Raw genomic sequence first — 19,159 nt, forward strand, 5'->3', positions numbered from 1 at the left:
GCCCCTAGGGCACGGCCTCCTCCTAGGCCTCCGCCGCCACACTTCCCTATCGGGCGGCCTCCGGGTCCGGGACCTCGCAGGTCCTCAGGAGAAGCTGAGCTAGCTAGCGGAAGTTCTGGGGAAGAAGGTTGAGCACCGTTTCTAAGCAACGCGCTGGGGCGGGGGTGGTGGTGCACGCCTTGTACGTCACTGAGGTGCGACCGGGTAACGGCCGGAGCCGCCGCCGCCGCCGCCGCCTGCGGGTCTGAGAGGCTGGCTGAGGGTTCGCCGCTGCTGCCGGAAGCGCGATGCCTTGAACCTGGGGTGAGCTCCGTAGCGCTGGTCTGTCGCCGCTTCCCCTGCGCTGCCCCACAGCCCTCGGACAGGGAGGAGAGACGCGGGCCAGGCCTCGACTGCCGCGCCGGGCTTCCGTGGGGAGACAAGCCCCGACCCGCCGCCGCCGTCTCTAGGCCTCGGCTTAGGGTGTGGAGCTGGCTTGGGAGGCCCTTCCGTGGTCGTACTGTCTCTAAGCCAGTGGTTTCCAGTGACAGAGCGTGGAAGTGGCTTGTTCCGTTTTGGGCGGGCGGGGGGAGTGGTTCAGGGGGATCAGGAGACAGCTTTTCCTCCTTGAGCGCGGATCCGCTTTTGAATGTTGCCGCCGGCGCAGTGAGTCGGCCAGCAGACGTAGCTGTTGGTTCCGAGTGCAGGTGCGCTTGAGGCGGGGTGGTGGGTGTGTTGAGTTAACGCGCGAGTGAGGCTAGAAACCTGTGCGCGCGCCCCACCCTGGACACCCCACTTAGAAACCCTTGCCTGGGTGATGGCTCAGAAATGGCCAAGTCCGTCTACTTAACCCGTCCTCCCGTTCTAAATTAGCTTAGGCAGCTCCCCTTGCCAAAGGCCTGGCCTTGTCGAACCAGCCACCGTGAGACCCGGCAGAGACCAGAAGTTTTCTGGCTACTAATTGTAGTATTCATTCTTGGAAAGGAAACTTTCTGTGTCGCTTTTGAAATGATTTCTTTGTTATTTTTATCGTGTTACAGAATGTGAGTTTACTATTATTGTTCAAATTTATCCCCAGCCCCTTGAAAATTGCAGTGTACGTCCGTGTTCTGACCCTGTCCTATTTCACCGTGCCAGGTGATGCAGTTCTCATCTCTGGCGTATTTCTAAAGCGGCCGTGACACTTCCTATGGCTTATAACTCTTAGATCTTATGCATGAAGTGATTCTTTTCCACCTCCCCCCCTCCCCGCGCGCCCATTCTTCCTGCTATAAAATGAGCTCCATCCGTTCGGAATTTCATCTGGCACATGAGGTGCCCCGGACCAACGATCCTAAATTAGTCGCCTCTATATTGGAAAGCCCTCTAAGAAGTGATGCTTTCTGAATTAAGAACTCAAAAATAGTATGAATATTTCTCCTTTCCTCTGATGCTGCCTGGCTGCAGTTTCTAAATATTTCCCTCCAGGATATGCTTGTGTGTTTCCAAAATGTGTTGTCATTTGATAGAAGTGAGTTTTATATTTGATGTGTGTTGTCTGATCCTTCTAAGTTCACATTTAAGCACTTGACACACTTCCTTTCCCTTTCTCTTCCCCAAAGGCAGAGAATGTCCAGAGAAAATGCTTACAAGTCTAGTTAGTGCGTTTTCCACATATGAAATGTATTTAGTAAACACCCTGGTGATATCAGAAACCCATGTTTTCAGCCTCCAAGTACTATCCTTTTGTAGTTTTTCTTTGCATAAAATTTTTGTCTGATTAAGGTCTTTGACCCCAGAACAGACATTCTAGACTCTACAGTGGCTCTGACTAGTCTGATAGTTTCACTATGGTCTGTAATAACTGCTGTTACTTTCTTGTCTTGCAGGACAGCTGATAATCTGTTTACAGATCTAGAGTTTGAGTAAACAATGAGTAATAAAATAGGGACCTAGTTTTTAGTACTTAGTTTTTTTCACTGATGCTAAAACGGAGTTAATAGTGAAAATAGTTGATGATTATTTCAACTACAAATATCTCTTCTGTAACTAAAGAAGTTGATACTAGATTTCATGGAGGGCTCAGAGAGGTTTTCTAAATACTGCAGTATTTGTGAGCTAGTCATCTTGTACTTCCAGGCTTTTCATCTTTGCTTTAATCCTTTTATGAATGGATATGGTTTAAATTTTCATGAAAGTTTTTTTTTTCCAGTTACCCATGATGTGATTTTTATAGCTTTACAAAGAATATTTGAACTACAGCAATTCATTTTGTTAGAAAAAGCAGTGATCAAGTGTTATGTTACCACCCACTAGGGAATGTGGCATTTTTGGAATCCTTGATATTCTTATGAGTTTCAAAATAACAATTATTCTTTATTTAGAAAATCCTTCAAATGCTTTTTTGAAAGCACATTGTTATCCTGCTTGAAAGGACTAAATTATAGGGGCACAATAGCATGAGAGCTGCCAGTTCTTTGAGAAGTCTTGACCAGAGATTTATCTTTTGCTGAATTCTATGCCAGTGGTTGGCAAATTAAGTTCCTGTTCAATACTACTGTTTCATGATCTAGAGGGAAGTATTTTGCTTATACCAAATAATGAAAGTTTCTCAATTTACATAAACATTAATGATACATTTTTACAATTTTATATTTTTTCTTCCATGTATTTTTTTTTTAACTTCAGCTTCTCTGCAACTAGTAGATGACTGAACAAGTTAACAAAACTGAAAAGAATACTAAGTTAATAATAAAAAAACCAGAAACTGTCAGCAATATTTACTGTATCCATTCATAAACATTTATTGTGTGCTTATGTATATGCCAGAAGAGAGAACACAGCTACTACCCTCAAGAAGCTCATAGAGGGGGATGGTCAAGTGACCTAACTGATGATATGTGCTGTGATAGAAGAATGTGCCTAGTCACCAAAGAGGAACATTGAAAAACCTGTGGCGAGTGACGAGAGGGTGGCCTCAGCAGATTGTTTCATGAACATGCATGCACCCTTGATTGTGGTTTTATTTTTATGCCCATGATGGACGTTGACATTTATCATTTTATGTTATTCAAAATGAATTGTAAATCCTGGGCCCTCTCCACTGAACCAGGTTGAGAACCAATTTTCCTTTTTTTTTTTGCGGTATGTGGGCCTCTCACTGTTGGGGCCTCCCCCATTGCGGAGTACAGGCTCCGGACGTGCAGGGTAAGCGGCCATGGCTCACGAGCCCAGCCACTCCGCGGCATGTGGAATCTTCCCGGACCGGGGCACGAACCCATGTCCCCTGCATCGGCAGGCGGACTCTCAACCACTGCGCCACCAGGGAAGCCCGAGAACCAATTTTCCATGCCCTTTCAGTAGTCTCTAGATAGTGTTCCCTTTTAATCTGAGGAGTTAATAATCAGGTTTCCCAGATACCTGATACCAAGTGGAATTATAAGACAACAAGTTAATATGCTGCCTCAAATTATAAATTTTATTCAAAGTTAGGACACCAGTTCAAAACAATGCAGAAACAAAAGGGACCATTTTCTTTTTTTTGTGGGGGGGAGGTACTGTTTATTGAGGTATAATTGATGTTCAATATTATATGTTTCAGGTGTACAACATAATGATTTATAATTTTTAAAGGTTGTACTCCATTTATAGTTATTATAAAATATTGGCTATATTCCCTTTGTTGTACAATATATCCTCATAGCTTACCTATTTTATACACAATAGTTTGTATATCTTAATCCCCTATCCCTATCTTGCCCCTCCCCTTTTCCCCCTCCCCACTGGTAACCACCAATTTGTTCTCTGTTATATCTGTGAGTCTATTTCTTTTTTGTTATATTCACTAGTTTATTTTTTTAGATTCCATGTATTAGTGATGCATATGGTGTTTGTTTTTCTCTGTCTGACTTACTTCATTACTTCAATTTCAGGTGTACAGCAAAGTGAATCAGTTATACATATACATATATCCACTCTTTCTTAGATTCTTTTCCCATATAGGCCATTACAGTGTACTGAGTATTGTTCCCTGTGCTATACAGTAGGCCAATATTAACTATTTTATATATAGTAGTGTGTATATGTCAATCCCAATCTCCCAATTTATCCCTCTCCCCCTTTCCCCCTTGGTAACCATAAGTTTGTTTCCTACATCTGTGACTCTATTTCTATTTTGTAAATAAGTTCATTTGTACCATTTTTTTAGATTTCACATATAAGTGATATCATATGATATTTGTTTTTCTCTGTCTGACTTAATTCAGTCAGTATGACAAAATCTACGTCCATCCATGTTGCAGCAAATGGCATTATATTTCGTCCTTTTTATGGCTGAGTAATATTCCATTGTATATATGTACCACATTTTCTTTATCCATTCATCCATTGATGGAGATTTAGGTTGCTTCCATGTCCTGGCTATTGTAAATAGCACTGCAATGGATATTGGGGTGCACACGTATGTTTTCAAATTATGGTTTTCTCTGCATATATGCCCGGGAGTGGGATTGTTGGATCATATGGTAGGTCTATTTTCAGTTTTTTAAGGAACCTTTATTTTGTTCTCCATAGTGGCTGTACCAATTTACATTCCCACCAAGAGTGTAGGAGGGTTTCCTTTTCTCCACACCCTCTCCTGCATTTATTGTTTGTAGATTTTTTGATGATGGCCATTCTGACCGGTGTGAGGTGTAGGTTTGATTTGCATTTTTCTAATAATTAGTGATGTTGAGCATCTTTTCTTGTGTTTGTTTGGCCATCTGTATGTCTTCTTTGGAGAAATGTCTGTTTAGGTCTAAACATTTTTTTTTTTTTTTTTTTTGCGGTACGCGGGCCTCTCACTGTTGTGGCCTCTCCCGTTGCGGAGCACAGGCTCTGGACACACAGGCTCTAGCCGCTCCGCAGCATGTGGGATCTGGACACACAGGCTCATGGGCCTAGCCGCTCCGCAGCATGTGGGATCTTCCCGGATCAGGGCACGAACCCATGTCCCCTGCATCAGCAGGCAGACTCTCAACCACTGCGCCACCAGGGGAGCCCAAGTCTGCACATTTTTTTTTTTTTTTTTTTTTTAATATATGTCCATGCCTCTTTATCGCTTTGTCACCGTTTACCCTTCCCCCTCCCCATAGCCTCAAGTCCATTCTCTAGTACGTCTGTGTCTTTATTCCTGTTTCACCCCTAGGTTTTTCATGACATTTTTTTTTTTTTAATTCCATATATATGTGTTAGCATACGGAATTTGTCTCTCTCTTTCTGACTTACTTCACTCTGTATGACAGACTGTAGGTCTATCACATTTTTTGATTGGGTTGTTTGTTTTTTGAAATAGAGCTACATGAACTGTTTGTATATTTTGGAGATTAATCCCTTGTCAGTTGCTTCCTTTGCAAATAGTTTCTCCCATTCTGTGGGTTGTCTTTTCGCGTTTATGGTTTCCTTTGCTGTGCAAAACCTTTTAAGTTTAATTAGGTCCCGTTTGTTTATTTTTGTTTTTCTTTTCATTACTCTAGGAGGTGGATCAAAAAAGATCTTGCTGCGATTTACATCAAAGAATGTTTTGCCTATGTTTTCCTGTATGAGTTTTATAGTGTCTGGCCTTACATTTAGGTCTTTAATCCATTTTGAGTTTATTTTTGTGCATGGTGTTAGAGAATGTTCTAATTTCATTCTTTTACATGTAGCTGTCCAGTTTTCCCAGCACCATTTATTGAAGAGACTGTCTTTTCTCCATTGTATATTCTTGCCTCCTTTGTTGTACATTAATTGACCATAGGTGCATGGGTTTATCTCTGGGTTTTCTATCCTGTTCCATTGATCTATATTTCTGTTTTTGCACCAGTACCATACTGTGTTGATTACTGTAGCTTTGTAGTTTAGTCTGAAGTCAGGGAGCCTGATTCCTCCAACTCCGTTTTTCTTTCTCAGGATTGTTTTCACTATTCAGTTTCTTTGTGTTCCCATACAAATTAAAAAATTTTTTTGTTCTAGTTTTGTGAAAAATGCCATTGGTAATTTGATAGGAATTGCATTGACTCTATAGATTGCCTTTGGTAGTATAGTCATTTTGACAATATTGATTCTTCCAATCCAAGAACATGGTATATCTTTCCATCTGTGTCATCTTTGGTTCCTTTCATGAGCATCTTATAGTTTTCAGAGTACAGGTCTTTTGCCTCCTTAGGTAGGTTTATTCCTACGTATTTTATTCTTTTTGATGCAATGGTAAATGGAATTGTTCCCTTAGTTTCTCTTTCTGATCTTTTGTTGTTAGTGTATAGGAATGCAAGAGATTTCTGTGTATTAATTTTGTATCCTGAAACTTTACCAAATTCATTGATGAGCTCTAGTAGTTTTCTAGTAGCATCTGTAGGATTTTTCTATGTATAGTATCTTGTCATCTTCAAAGAGTGTCAGTTTTACTTCTTCTTTTCTAATTTGGATTCCTTTTATTTCTTTTTCTTCTCTGATTGCCATGGCTAGGACTTCCAAAACTACGTTGAATGAAAGTGGTGACAGTGGACATCCTTATCTTGTTCCTGATCTTAGAGGGAATGCTTTCAGCCCTTCACCATTGAGAAAGATGTTAGCTGTGGGTTTGTCATATATGGCCTTTATTATGTTGAGGTAAGTTCCCTCTATGCCCACTTGCTGGAGAGTTTTTATCATAAATGGGTGTTGAATTTTGTCAAAAGTTTTTTCTGCATCTATTGAGACAATCATATGGGTTTTATTCTTCAGTTTGTTAGTGTGGTGTATCACTGACTGATTTGTGGATATTGAAGAATCCTTGCATCCCTGGGATAAATCCCACTTGATAATGGTGTATTATCCTTTTAATGTATTGTTGTATTCAAATTGCTAGTATTTTGTTGAGGATTTTTGTGTCTATGTTCATCAATGATATTGGTCTGTAATTTTCTTTTTTTTGTGGTATCTTTATCTGATTTTGGTATCAAGATGATTGTGGCCTCATAGAATGAGCTTGGGAGTGTTCCTTCCTCTGCAATTTTTAGGAAGAGTTTCAGGAGGATAGGTGTTAACTCTTCTCTAAATGTTTAATAGAATTTGCCTGTGAAGCCAGCTGGTCCTGGACTTTTCTTTGTTGGAAGTTTTTAAATTACTGTTTCATTTTCAGTACTTGTGAGTGGTTTGTTCATATTTTCTGTTTCTTTCTGGTTCAGTTTTGGAAGGTTGTTTCTTTCTGGTTCAGTCTTGGAAGGTTGTATCTTTCTAAGAATTTGTCCATTTCTTCTAGGTTGTCCATTTTATTGGCATGTAGTTGTTTGTAATAGTCTCTTATGATCCTTTGTATTTCTGTGGTGTCAGTTGTAACTTCTATTTCATTTCTAGTTTTATTGTTTTGAACCCTCTCCCTTTTTTTCTTGATGAGCCTTGCTAAAGGATTATCAATTTTGTTTATCCTTTCAAAGAACCAGCTTTTAGGCTCATTGATTTTTTTCTGTTTTCTTCATATATTTCATTTATTTCTGCTCTGATCTTTATGATTTCTTTCCTTCTACTAACTTCAGGTTTTGTTTGTTCTTCTTTCTCTGGTTGCTTTAAGTGTAAGGTTAGGTTGTTTATTTGAGATTTTTCTTGTTTTCTGAGGTAAGATTATATTCCTATAAACGTCCCTCTTAGAACTGCTTTTGCTCTGTCCCATAGGTTTTGGATCTTTGTCTTTTGTTGCAATTGTCTCTAGGTATTTTTTTGATTTCCTCTTCGATTTCTTCAGTGATCCATTGGTCGTTTAGGAACATATTGTTTACCCTCCACATATTTGTGTTTTTTTACAGTTTTTTCCTGTAATTGACTTCTAGTCTCATAACGTGGTCAGAAAAGATGCTTGATATGATTTCAGTTTTCTTAAATTTGCTGAGGCTTGATGTGTGGCCCAAGAGATGATCTATCCTGGAGAATGTTTCATGTGCACTTGAGAAGAAATTGTATTCTGCTGCTTTCGGATGGAAGTATATATTTATATATATTTATGCTGCTTTTGGATGGAAATATATATTTATATATATTATATAAATATAAATTAAGTCCATCTGATCTAATGTGTCATTTAAGGCCTGTGTTTCCTTATTGATTTTCTGTCTGGATCACCTGTCCATTGATGAAAGTGGGTTGTTAAAGTCCCCCACTATTATTGTGTTACTGTCAGTTTCTCCTTTTATGGTTCTTAGCATTTGCCTTATGTATTGAGGTGCTCCTATGTTGGGTGCATATATATTTACGATTGTTATATCTTCTTGGATTGATCCCTTGATCATTATGTAATGTCCTTCTTTGTCTCTTGTAACAGTCTTTATTTTAAAGTCTATTTTGTCTGATATGTGTATTGCTACTCCAGCTTTCCTTTGATTTCCATTTGCATAGGATACCTTTTTCCAGTTCCCTCACTTTCAGTCTGTATGCGTCCCTAGATCTGAAATGGGTCTCTTATAGACAGCATACATACAGGTCTTGTTTTAGTATCCATGCAGCCAGTCTATGTCTTTTGGTTGGTGTATTTAATCCATTTACATTTAGGGTAATTATTGATATGTATGTTCTTAATGCCATTTTGTTAATTGTTTTGGATTTGTTTTTGTAGGTCTTTTTTCTTCCTTCTCTTTTGTTCTCTTGTCTTGTGATTTGGTAACTAACTTTAGTGTTGTGTCTGGATAGCTTTCTCTTTTTTGTGTATGTATCTACTGTAGATTATTGGTTTGCAGTTCCCGTGAGGTTTTGATATAGCAGTCTATATATATATGATTGTTTAAGTTTCTGGTCTCTTAATTTCTAATGCATTTCCAATATCCTGCATTTATACTCTCCTCTTCTCACAGTTGCTGGCTTTGATATCATATTTGTGTGTGGATGATTTCCTACCTTTACTTTATATTTGCCTTTACCAGTGAGCTTTCCCATTTGTAACTTTCTTGTTTCTAGTTGTGGCCTTTTCTTTTCGGCCTAGAGAAGCTCCTTTAGGATTGTTGTAAAGCTGGTTTGGTGGTGCTGAATTCGCTTAGGTTTTGCTTCTCTGTAAAGCTTTTGATTTCTCCATCAAATCTGAATGAAGCGCTTGCTGGGTAGACTATTCTTGGTTGTAGGTTTTTCCTTTTCATCATTTTAAATATATCATGCCACTCCCTTCTGGTCTGCAGAGTTTCTGCTGAAAAATCAGCTGATAACCTTATGGGGATTCCCTTGTATGTTATTTGTTGCTTTTCCCTTGTTGCTTTTAATATTTCTTCTTTGTCTTTAATTTTGTCAGTTTGATTAATATATGTCTTGGTGTGTTCCTCCTTGGGTTTATCTTATATGGGACTTTCTGCACTTCCTGGACTTGAGTGAGTGTTTTCCTTCTCATTTTAGGGAAGTTTCTGGCTATAATCTCTTCAAATATTTTCTCAGGCTCTTTCTGTCTCTCTTCTCCTTCTGGGACCCCTATAATGCGAATGTTGGTGCGTTTAATGTTGTCCCAGAGGTCTCTGAGACTGTCCTCATTTCTTTTCATTGTTTTTTCTTTATTCTGTTCTGCAGCAGTGATTTCCACGACAGTCTTCCAGCTTACTTCTTTGTTCTTCTGCCTCATTTATTCTGCTGTTGATTCCTTCTAGTGTGTTTTTCATTTCAGTTATTGTATTGTTCATCTCTGTTTGTTTGTTCTTTAAATCTTCTAGCTCTTTGTTAAACATTTCTTGTATCTTCTCGATCAGTGCCTCCATTCTTTTTCTCAGATCTTGGATCATCTTTACTATCATTACTCTAAATTATTTTTCAGGTAGATTGCCTATCTCCACTTCACTTAGTTATTCTTTTGGGTTTTCATCTTGTTCCTTTGTCTGGAGCATATTTCTCTGTCTTCTCATTTTGTGAAACTTTCTGTGTGGATGGACTCCTTTCCACAGGCTGCAGGATCATAGCTCCTCTTGCTTCTGGTGTCTGGCCCCTGGTGTGTGAGATTGGTCCTGAGACTTGTTCAGGCTTCCTGGTGGGAGGGACTGGTGCCTGCCCACTGGTGGGTGGAGCTGGGTCTTGTCCCTCTGGTGGGCAGGGCCATGTCAAGGGGTGTGTTTAGGGGTGGCTGTGACCTCAGTACAGCTTTAGGCAGCCTGTCTGCTGATGGGTGGGGCTGTGTTCCTGTCTTGCTGGTTGTTTAGCCTGAGGCGTCCAGCACTGGAGCCTGTAGGCTGTTGCGTAGGGCTAGGTCTTTGTGCCAAAATGGGGACCTCCAGGAGAGCTCACAATTATCAGTATTCCCTGGGGCTTCTGCCACCAGTGACCTTACCCCCACAGTGAGCCACAGACAACCCCTGCCTCCACAGGAGACCCTCCAAACCCACAGGTAGGTCTAGCCCAGGCTCCTATGAAGTCAATTCTTTGTGCTGGGTCCCAGTACACATAAAATCTTGTGTGCGCCCTCAAGAGTGGAGTCTCTGTTTCCCTCAGTCCTGTGGAGCTCCTGCACTAAAGGCCCACTGGCCTTCTAAGCCAAATGCTCTGGGGGCTCCAATTCCAGACCCCTCAGGCTTGGGAGCCTGACATGGGGCCCAGAACTCTCACTCCTCTGTAATACAATTATTTTCCAGTTTGTGGGTCACCCATCCGACCGGTATGGGATTTGATTATATTGCAGAAGTGCCCCTCGTACAATCTAGTTGTGGCTTTTCCTTGTCTTTGGATGTAAAATATCTTTTTTTGTAAGTTCCAGTCTTTTTTGTCCATGGTTGTTCAGCAGTTAGTTGTGATTTGGGTGTTTTCATGTGAGGAGGTGAGCTCAAGTCCTTCTACTCTGCCATCTTGTTGGGAATCAAGAGGTTGCTTTTGGTTTGGATGCTTGCTGCCTCTTTCCTCAGTGTGTGTTAGCTGTAATTCCTTTGATATGAGGTGTGTAGGTGCAGCAGGCCATGCTCACACCTGATACAGCAGGGACAGCAATTGACTTTTCCTCCCATGTATCCCAGTGGCAACTATAGCCCACACACTCCCTGTACAGCAGGGGCAGTGCTTGACACCTGCTCGCTGCCTGTGCACACTCCCCAGATGGTGGGGGCAGCTATTGCCGCCTGCTCACAGGTTTCCCAACAGTAGCGATGGCCCACGCCCCCCCGGGACAGTGGGGGCAACACTTGGCACCCATTCATGGATCTTGCAGCGCCAGCCCTCGCCCTCCCAGGACAGCAGGGACAGCAACTAGATCCTGCTCGCAGGTCTCTTAGTGGTGGCGGCTACCTGTGCCCACTTCTGGAGCCCATCATGACAGTGGCGGTGGCCTGTGCCTGTCTCTGGAGCCCACAGTGGCAGTGGAAGCTCACACCTGCCCCCAGAGCTTGTGTAGGTGGTGTCCTGTTGCCTGAGACCATGCCTGCAGGGAAGGAAGCTCCTATAGTGGTCCCACCCCTCTCCTTGCACACACCCCCAGGAGTGGCGCCTTGCCTCTCTGGTTGGCCCAGGCTTCTTCTGAACACACCCTCAATTGCCACACTCTAGCCTCTTCGGGCTGTGTCCACACAGCCAACCCTGGTCCTTTCCCTGGGTCTGACCTCCGAAACCTGAGCTTCAGCACCCAGCCTCCACCCACACCGGTGGACAAGCGTCTCAGCCTGGGGAGTACAAGGTGACGGTACCAACGTCTGTTCAGGTCACTCTCCATTTTGCCTTCCACAATCCGGTTTCTGCACTCCACTCAAGGCTCCTAAGCTCCCTTTCCATCCAGGCTGATCTCCCCACCAGTGAGGGGACTTCCCCGGGAGCGGGAACCTTACCTCCTTCACAGCTCCCTCCCTAGGGTGTAGGTCCCATCCCAATTCTTTTCTCTTTTCTTTTTCTTTTGTCCTTCCTGGTTACATGGAGGTTTTCTTGCCCTTTAGGAAGTCTGAGGTCTTCAGCCAGTGTTTGGTAGATGTTTTGTGCAAGTCGTTCCACTTGTAGATGTGTTTTCAACGTATTTGTAGGAAGAGGTGAACTCCATGTCTTACTCATCCGCCATCTTGATTCCTCTCCCTCATGTAGTTTTGATTTGCATTTCTCTAATAATTAGTGATGCTGAGCATTTTTTCATGTGCCTATTGGCCATTTGTATGTCTTCTTTGGAGAAGTGTCTATTTAGGTCTTCTGACCATTTTTTGATTGGGTTTTTTCAAATTATTATTATTGAGTTGTATGAGTTGTTTGTATATTTTGGAAATTAAGCCCTTGTCAGTTGCATCATTTGCAAATATTTTCTCCCAGTCCGTAGGTTGTCTTTTTGTTTTGTTTATGGTTTCCTTTGCCTTGCAAAAGCTTATAATTTTGATTAGGTCCCATTTGTTTATTTTTACTTTTATTTCTGTTGCCTTGGGAGACTGACCTAAGAAAACATTACTACAGTTTATGTCAGAGAATGTTTTGCCTATGGTCTCTTCTAGGAGTTTTATGGTGTCATGTCTTATATTTAGGTCTTTAAGCCATCTTGAGTTTATTTTTGTATATGGTGTGAGGGAGTGTTCTAACTTCATTGATTTACATGTGGCTGTCCTGCTTTCCCACCACCACTTACTGAAGAGACTGTCTTTTCTCCGTTGTATGTTCTTGCCTCTTTTTTCAAAGTTTAATTTACTGTAGGTGTGTGAATTTATTTCTAGGCTCTCTATTCTGTTCCATTGATCCATATGTCTGTTTTTGTGCCAGTACCACACTGTTTAGATTACTGTAGGTTTGTAGTTTTGTCTGAGTCTGGGAGGGTTATGCCTCCATCTTTGTTCTTTCTCCTCAGGATTGCTTTGGCAATTCTGGGTCTTTTATGGCTCCATACAAATTTTAGAATTATTTGTTTTAGTTCTGTGAAAAATGTCATGGGTAATTTGATAGGGATTGCATTAAATCTGTAGATTGCTTTGGGTAGTATGGTCGTTTTAACAATATTAATTCTTCCAATCCAAGAGCATAGAATATTTTTACATTTCTTTGAATCAGTTTCCTTTATCAATGCTTTATAGTTCTCAGCATATAAGTTTTTCACCTCCTTGGTTGGGTTTATTCCTAAGTATTTTTTCGGGGGGGAGGGGGTGCAATTTTAAGAGGGATTTGTTTTTTTACTTTCCCTTTCTGGTATTTCATTGTTAGTGTAAAGAAATGCAACAGATTTCTGTGTGTTAATCTTGTATCCTGATACCTTGCTGAATTTATTTACCAGTACTAGTAGTTTTTGTGTGGAGTGGGTTTTCTATATATATTATCATGTCATCTGCATATAATTACAATTTTACCTCTTAAAAGGGTCCATTTTGTAACTCAATAAACAAACAACTAAATCTCTTTAATATCTGTTTGGTGAGCATATTGATTAAATTATCATTAATATTTTACATGAAATCTTAAGACCATATATTTCAAAAGTTTAATTTTTCTTTGTTAAGAATTGTAGGTATAATTTAAAGTTTTCAGTCTGGTTGATTAGAATATTTTATTGCATTTTTATTAAATCAGTACAGGAATGCTAGAGAGAATTTAAGTTTCACTTTGGGAGCAAAATATTAGGTTAGAGGTTGCCTTCTCCACTTCTCATTAAAGCAAAAATTTTCTCTAAAACACTAATTAGATGAACTTCTTATTTTTGCTTAAACACCTCCACCTTTCCAGTGAATGCAGGCTCACATGCTTTGCAAGACAGCCCTTAACCCTTCTGGATAATTATGGATGATAGGAAATTCTTATATTGACCTGAAATCAGCCTAATTTATACTGGCCATTCTGGTCTCTGTAATTATATAAAGTAAATATTACTTCCTCTTCCACATGAAAGCTCTTCAGGTGTTTGAACAAACCTATCACCATGCTCCATGTTGTTACTGAACTATGATTATCTAGAATAAATTGCTTTGTTTCCTCTTCTAGATCCATAACATCTTGCGTGCTTTCCCAAATATATTCAAATGATTAGTGCCCTTTAAAAGTGTCACTGCTTAGAGCTGATTAGAGAACTCTGGTGTGTTGGAACCATTACAGAGCACAGTGGAACTAGGCTCTTGCTCTGGACATCTGCTTCTAGCAAGAGTTTAGGATTATTTTAGCATCTTTCTTATCGCTAGTTACTGTTTACTTATTTTGACTGGAACATTCAGACCTTTTATATTTTATTTGCTTTTAAACATAACTTACCTATGTGCTTTATGTGCCTTTCAAAACATATTCAGGATTTAACTTTTAGTCATATTTGACATAAAAATTTATTCTATTTCAGAAAATCAGTATCCATTTTCAGTCTTGATTCTGGTATTCTGTGGACATTATTCATTCATTCCAGTTTCAGTCATCCACAGATTGGGCAGGCATGCAGTCTTGTCTTTGTGTCATAAACAAAAATGGTAAACATCGCATCTCTTGGTGCCAATCTCCCTCTCCTTCTGCCTAGGCTTTAGTCACTCTGGCTTTTTTTTTTTTTTAACCTCGAAGTCACCATACTCCTTCCTATTTAGGCGCTTTCTATAACCTCTGCCTGGAATGTCCTCCCCTTGCCATGCCTCTATCCCTCTCTTCTCTGGCTAACTCTGACCGATAGCAAATCAAATGTTTGCCCAAGGACTTCTTCCCTGTCACAAGACCAGGTCAAGTCCCCCTTTTATAGGCTTTCAGTACCCTATACTTGTTTGGCTTAGCACTTATTATTTTGAAATTATGTATTTATTGGTGTGATTGTTGTCTCTTCCCCACTGAATCAGATGCTCCATGGTGGCAAGAACCCTGTTTCTTACACTCACTGTTGTATCCCCAGAACACAGCACAGTGCCAGGCATATGGTGCTTGTTGAATTTAATTTTTTAAAAGGCCATGTAACAGTGGCTCCCTAACACCAGTGTACAGCCTTTGGCTCCTGATCATTTTTTCACACATCTGGATTAGAACAAGAAAAATAAGGACCATAGTGTTACTGTATGTAGTATAAGTCGGTGTGAAATTACTGCCTTCTTGGGAAGGACTTTTATTCTAGTGTTATATCCTTCTATTTCCTAGGTTATAAGTTATTCTTTAAATTTTTGTTAAGTTTTAGAGATTTTTTTCATTTATTTTTGGAAAGTATCCTTACTTAGAATAGAAATAAATGTGCAACATCATGGTGCTTTGAGACTTTATATTAGACTATGAAATCCAGAAATTACTAATGTTGAGTACTCTAGAGACCTCCTCTAAGCTAAAATCTTTGTTTCTCTTTGAATACGATTGCTATGAATCCATTTGGCTATATTTAAAGTATATAATTTTGCCTTCAGAGATGTTTTCTTAGTGGCCTGGATCTTCCTCAACAACTTCCTTTCATTTATCTCTGTAATACATATTTATCATTGCCAAGTAGGCTCAGATTCAAAACAGTAATTGTTGAGTTTTTCTCTTTAGAACAGTTGTACTTTTCCTATATTTAATGTGACTAAAAGAATAAACCTCAAATATAACACATTAAATTTGAATACAAAGCAAAATTTGCATATTTATGGTTACTGAGAACTCTTATTGTAAATGATTTTATATTTTAGAGTTATAACTTTTCATTTTTTTGATTAAATGATAAAGCAGGTTTCCTGACAAAATTTTTACTATAAATTGTTACTGTTTCACCTGCTTTATATGATATGAGTGTTAATTCAGGTGAAGTAAAATGATAGTCTTTGACATGTAAATAAAATGGAATTTCTTATAGGAGGGGGGAGGATCAGATTCTTTTTAATTTTAATGCTTTTTTGTTTTTCTAACTTTATTTTTTTTAAAAAAGTCTAATATTAGCTTTGTGGCTTTATTAATTTAACCTCTCTGTGCTTGTTTCCTTAGCTATCTTGTTTCTTCATCTGTGAAATGGTTATCATGAGGATTTAAATGACTAAATTCATGAATATATATAAAGTACTTAGAAGATTGTGTTACACAGTAGAAGTGGTGAACGAATATTAGTTGATTTTACTATTATTAGTAGTGGTATTCGTATTGAATTGGGATTTCCTTATTCAGCTGTAGAATATATCAGGATACATAAATACTAAAAATTTATCTTATTTTCTATTTTAACCGTATCTCCGTGCTTAATATTTTGATAAATCATTATTTACCAAAGGAGAAAAAACTGTCTAGAATAAACACATCCAACTCTTCTCTAGCCACAATACATAGAATTATATCCTTCAAGACTTTAGAGTGATTATTAAATAAATGTTTTGTGATTAAATTTTAAGTCAATTCAGTAACTTATTGATCTACCTTGATAGTAGATTATTAAAGTAGTGATCCAGCCTTTTAACTAAAATATCACCTTCATATTTAGAAAACAAGTTATATAAATTCGAAATTAAAAATACCTAGAGGAGGGACTTCCCTGGTGGCACAGTGGTTAAGAATCCACCTGCCAGTGTGGGGGACATGGGTTCAAGCCCTCGCCCGGGAAGATCCCACATGCCCTGGAGCACCTAAGCCCGTGTGCCACAGCTCTTGAACCTGCGCTCTAGAGCTCATGAGCCACAACTACTGAGCTTGCGTGCCACGACTGCTGAAGCCTGAGTGCCTAGAACCCGTGCTCCACAACAAGAGAGGCCACCGCAATGAGAAACCCATGCACTGCAACGAAGAGTAGCCCCCACTTGCCGCAACTAGAGAAAGCCTGCATGCAGCAACAAAGACCCAATGCAGCCAAAAATAATTAATTAATTAAAAAATAAATACCGGGCTTCCCTGGTAGCACAGTGGTTGACAGTCCGCCTGCCGATGCAGGGGACACGGGTTCGTGCCCCGGTCCAGGAAGATCCCACATGCTGCGGAGCGGCTAGGCCCGTGAGCCATGGCCACTGAGCCTGCGCATCCGGAAACTGTGCTCCGTGACGGGAGAGGCCACAACAGTGAGAGGCCCGCGTACCGCAAAATAAATAAATAAATACCTAGAGGAGTTAAAAAGCAAAAGCACTTTTTTTTCTCAGCAGAAAATGTAACATAGTTGAATTAGCTAAAAAGTCTGTTTAATTTACGTATATTTTACAATTAAAATTAAGTTGTACATTTATAAATAAAGTAATTCTACAATAAATTTTTTAGCTGATCTATTTATATCATGATTATACATCACAGTATATCATAGCGTTAAAGAATATAAGCACTAGAATCTAAAAAACATGAGTTCAAATTTCACTTCAACCATTTACCAACTGTTTGTTTTTCATATAAATTTATTATTTAGTTTTGGCTGTGTTGGGTCTTCATTGCTGTGCGTGGGCTTTCCTTCTAGTTGCGGCGAGCAGGGGCTACTCTTTGTTGCGGTGCACAGGCTTCTCATTGCGGTGGCTTCTCTTGTTGCGGAGCACGGGCTCTAGGTGCATGGACTTCAGTAGTTGTGGCACGCAGGTCTCAGTAGTTGTGGCTTGCCAGCTCTAGAGCACAGGCTCAGTAGTTGTGGCACACAGGCTTAGTTGCTCCGCGGCATGTGGGATCTTCCCAGACCAGGGCTTCCTGCATTGGCAAGCGGATTCTTAACCACTGCGCCACCAGGGAAGTGCTACCAACTGTTTAATGTTTTTTGGGGGGCTGCGTTGGGTCTTCGTTGCTGCGCGTGGGCTTTCTCTAGTTGTGGCGAGCAGAGGTTACTCTTCGTCGTGGTGCGCGGTCTTCTCATCGCAGTGGCTTCTCTTGTTGCACAGTACGGGCTCTAGGCATGCAGACTTCAGTAGTTGCAGTCCCTGGCCCCTAGAGTGCGCAAGTTTCAGTAGTTGCAGTGTATGGACTCAGTAGTTGTGGCATGCAGGCTCAGTAGTTGTGGCGTACAGGCTTAGTTGCTCCTTGGCATGTGGGATCTTCCTGGACCAGGGATCGAACCCGTGTCTCCTGCATTGGCAGGCGGATTCTTAACCACTGCACCACCAGGGAAGTCCCCAGCTGTTTAACTTTAGATAAGTCACTCAACTCTATTTCCTTATCTGTCAACTAGGAATATAATAATGCCTACCTCTTAGGGTTATTGTAAGAGATAAATGAGATAATATATGAAAGCCCTTAGTTTGGAGCCTGACATGGTAAGCAGTCAGGAAATGTTCTTAGGAAAATTATATGAGGTAAACAAACTTCCTATTAAATACAATCACTTAAATGCCTCTGTGTGTGTGTGTAATGGTTTTTAACTTGGCAAAATTATAGGAATTCACCCTCCCAATAAGATAAATGAATCCTGTATTCTCATTTACCTGTATGATCTTTAAAAAATAGAACTGTAAATCTTTACTTTAAAATATAGTTGTTTAAATAAATTCCACCTTAGACTCATGTAAGTCTGTTGAGATCTCACTTAAAAGTATTCCTGTTTTGCTTTACTTTCTTGAAGGGATGGGTATGTTGCCATTTTTATATTACATATTAAAAGTATATATTACATATATATATATATACACAATATATATACCATATATTACATGTAAAAGTAACTTTTATGTATATTTGACAGAAACGATGTGAAGCAACACTCTTTTTGGATTTCATAAGACATCATTTCATCATGGGACAGCAAATTTCGGATCAGACGCAGCTGGTTCTTAACAAGTTACCAGAAAAAGTAGCAAAACATGTCACATTGGTTCGAGAAAGTGGCTCCTTAACTTATGAAGAATTTCTTGGAAGAGTAGCAGAACTTAATGATGTGTAAGACTTGCTCTTTTTCATTTTATTTTCTCCCCTTGACATATTGCCCCAGTGTTATGACTGTCTGAGAGATAACCACACGTATTGGTTGGTAAGAGAATGTTTTCAGCAGCAGTTAGCAAATATTTATTGAGTACTATAAGACTTTCTATGTAGCTATCTAAAAATATGTCATAGGACTAAAAGAACAGAAGGAACTTAAAACTGAATTTTGACCACAGGCGTGTAAATTGACCCTTGTTTGAAAGCACTGAAGGAGGTGCATAACAGAAGAGAATATACCAGTTAGTCATCTAGAGAAAGGCACCTAGGATAGTCAAAGGGCACTTCAGGTTTCTGAATATCAACCAATTCATCTAGTTAATAAATAAATCTTCTGTGTTTGTTCATTGAACCATTATTTTGCCAGAGAAATATATATATATGGTAATAATTCATTTGTCATCACTGAAGAATAAGATATTTTGTTTATAAATATTTTCTAATTAGCTATCATGTTTACATCTCTACTTAACTCTTGAATAGGTTTCTAAGATGGAGTATAAACTTCTCTGCCTCCTTAGCACAT

At 39.8% G+C, this 19,159-nt stretch overlaps 1 protein-coding gene across 1 annotated transcript in view; it reads left to right on the forward strand.

The window, feature by feature from the left end:
• Positions 1-206: 206 nt before the first annotated feature.
• RNF141 (ring finger protein 141) overlaps positions 207-19,159 on the forward strand; it is a 48,754-nt gene continuing 29,801 nt past the window's right edge. The window contains exons 1-2 of the mRNA XM_079930805.1: positions 207-303; positions 18,398-18,591. Coding sequence (XP_079786931.1) covers positions 18,449-18,591 — 143 coding nt within the window. The 5' untranslated portion in view covers positions 207-303; positions 18,398-18,448. The remainder of the gene's footprint in view (positions 304-18,397; positions 18,592-19,159) is intronic.

Source organism: Stenella coeruleoalba (genome assembly GCF_951394435.1).
Source record: "Stenella coeruleoalba genome assembly, chromosome: 8".
Lineage (NCBI taxonomy): Eukaryota > Metazoa > Chordata > Mammalia > Artiodactyla > Delphinidae > Stenella > Stenella coeruleoalba.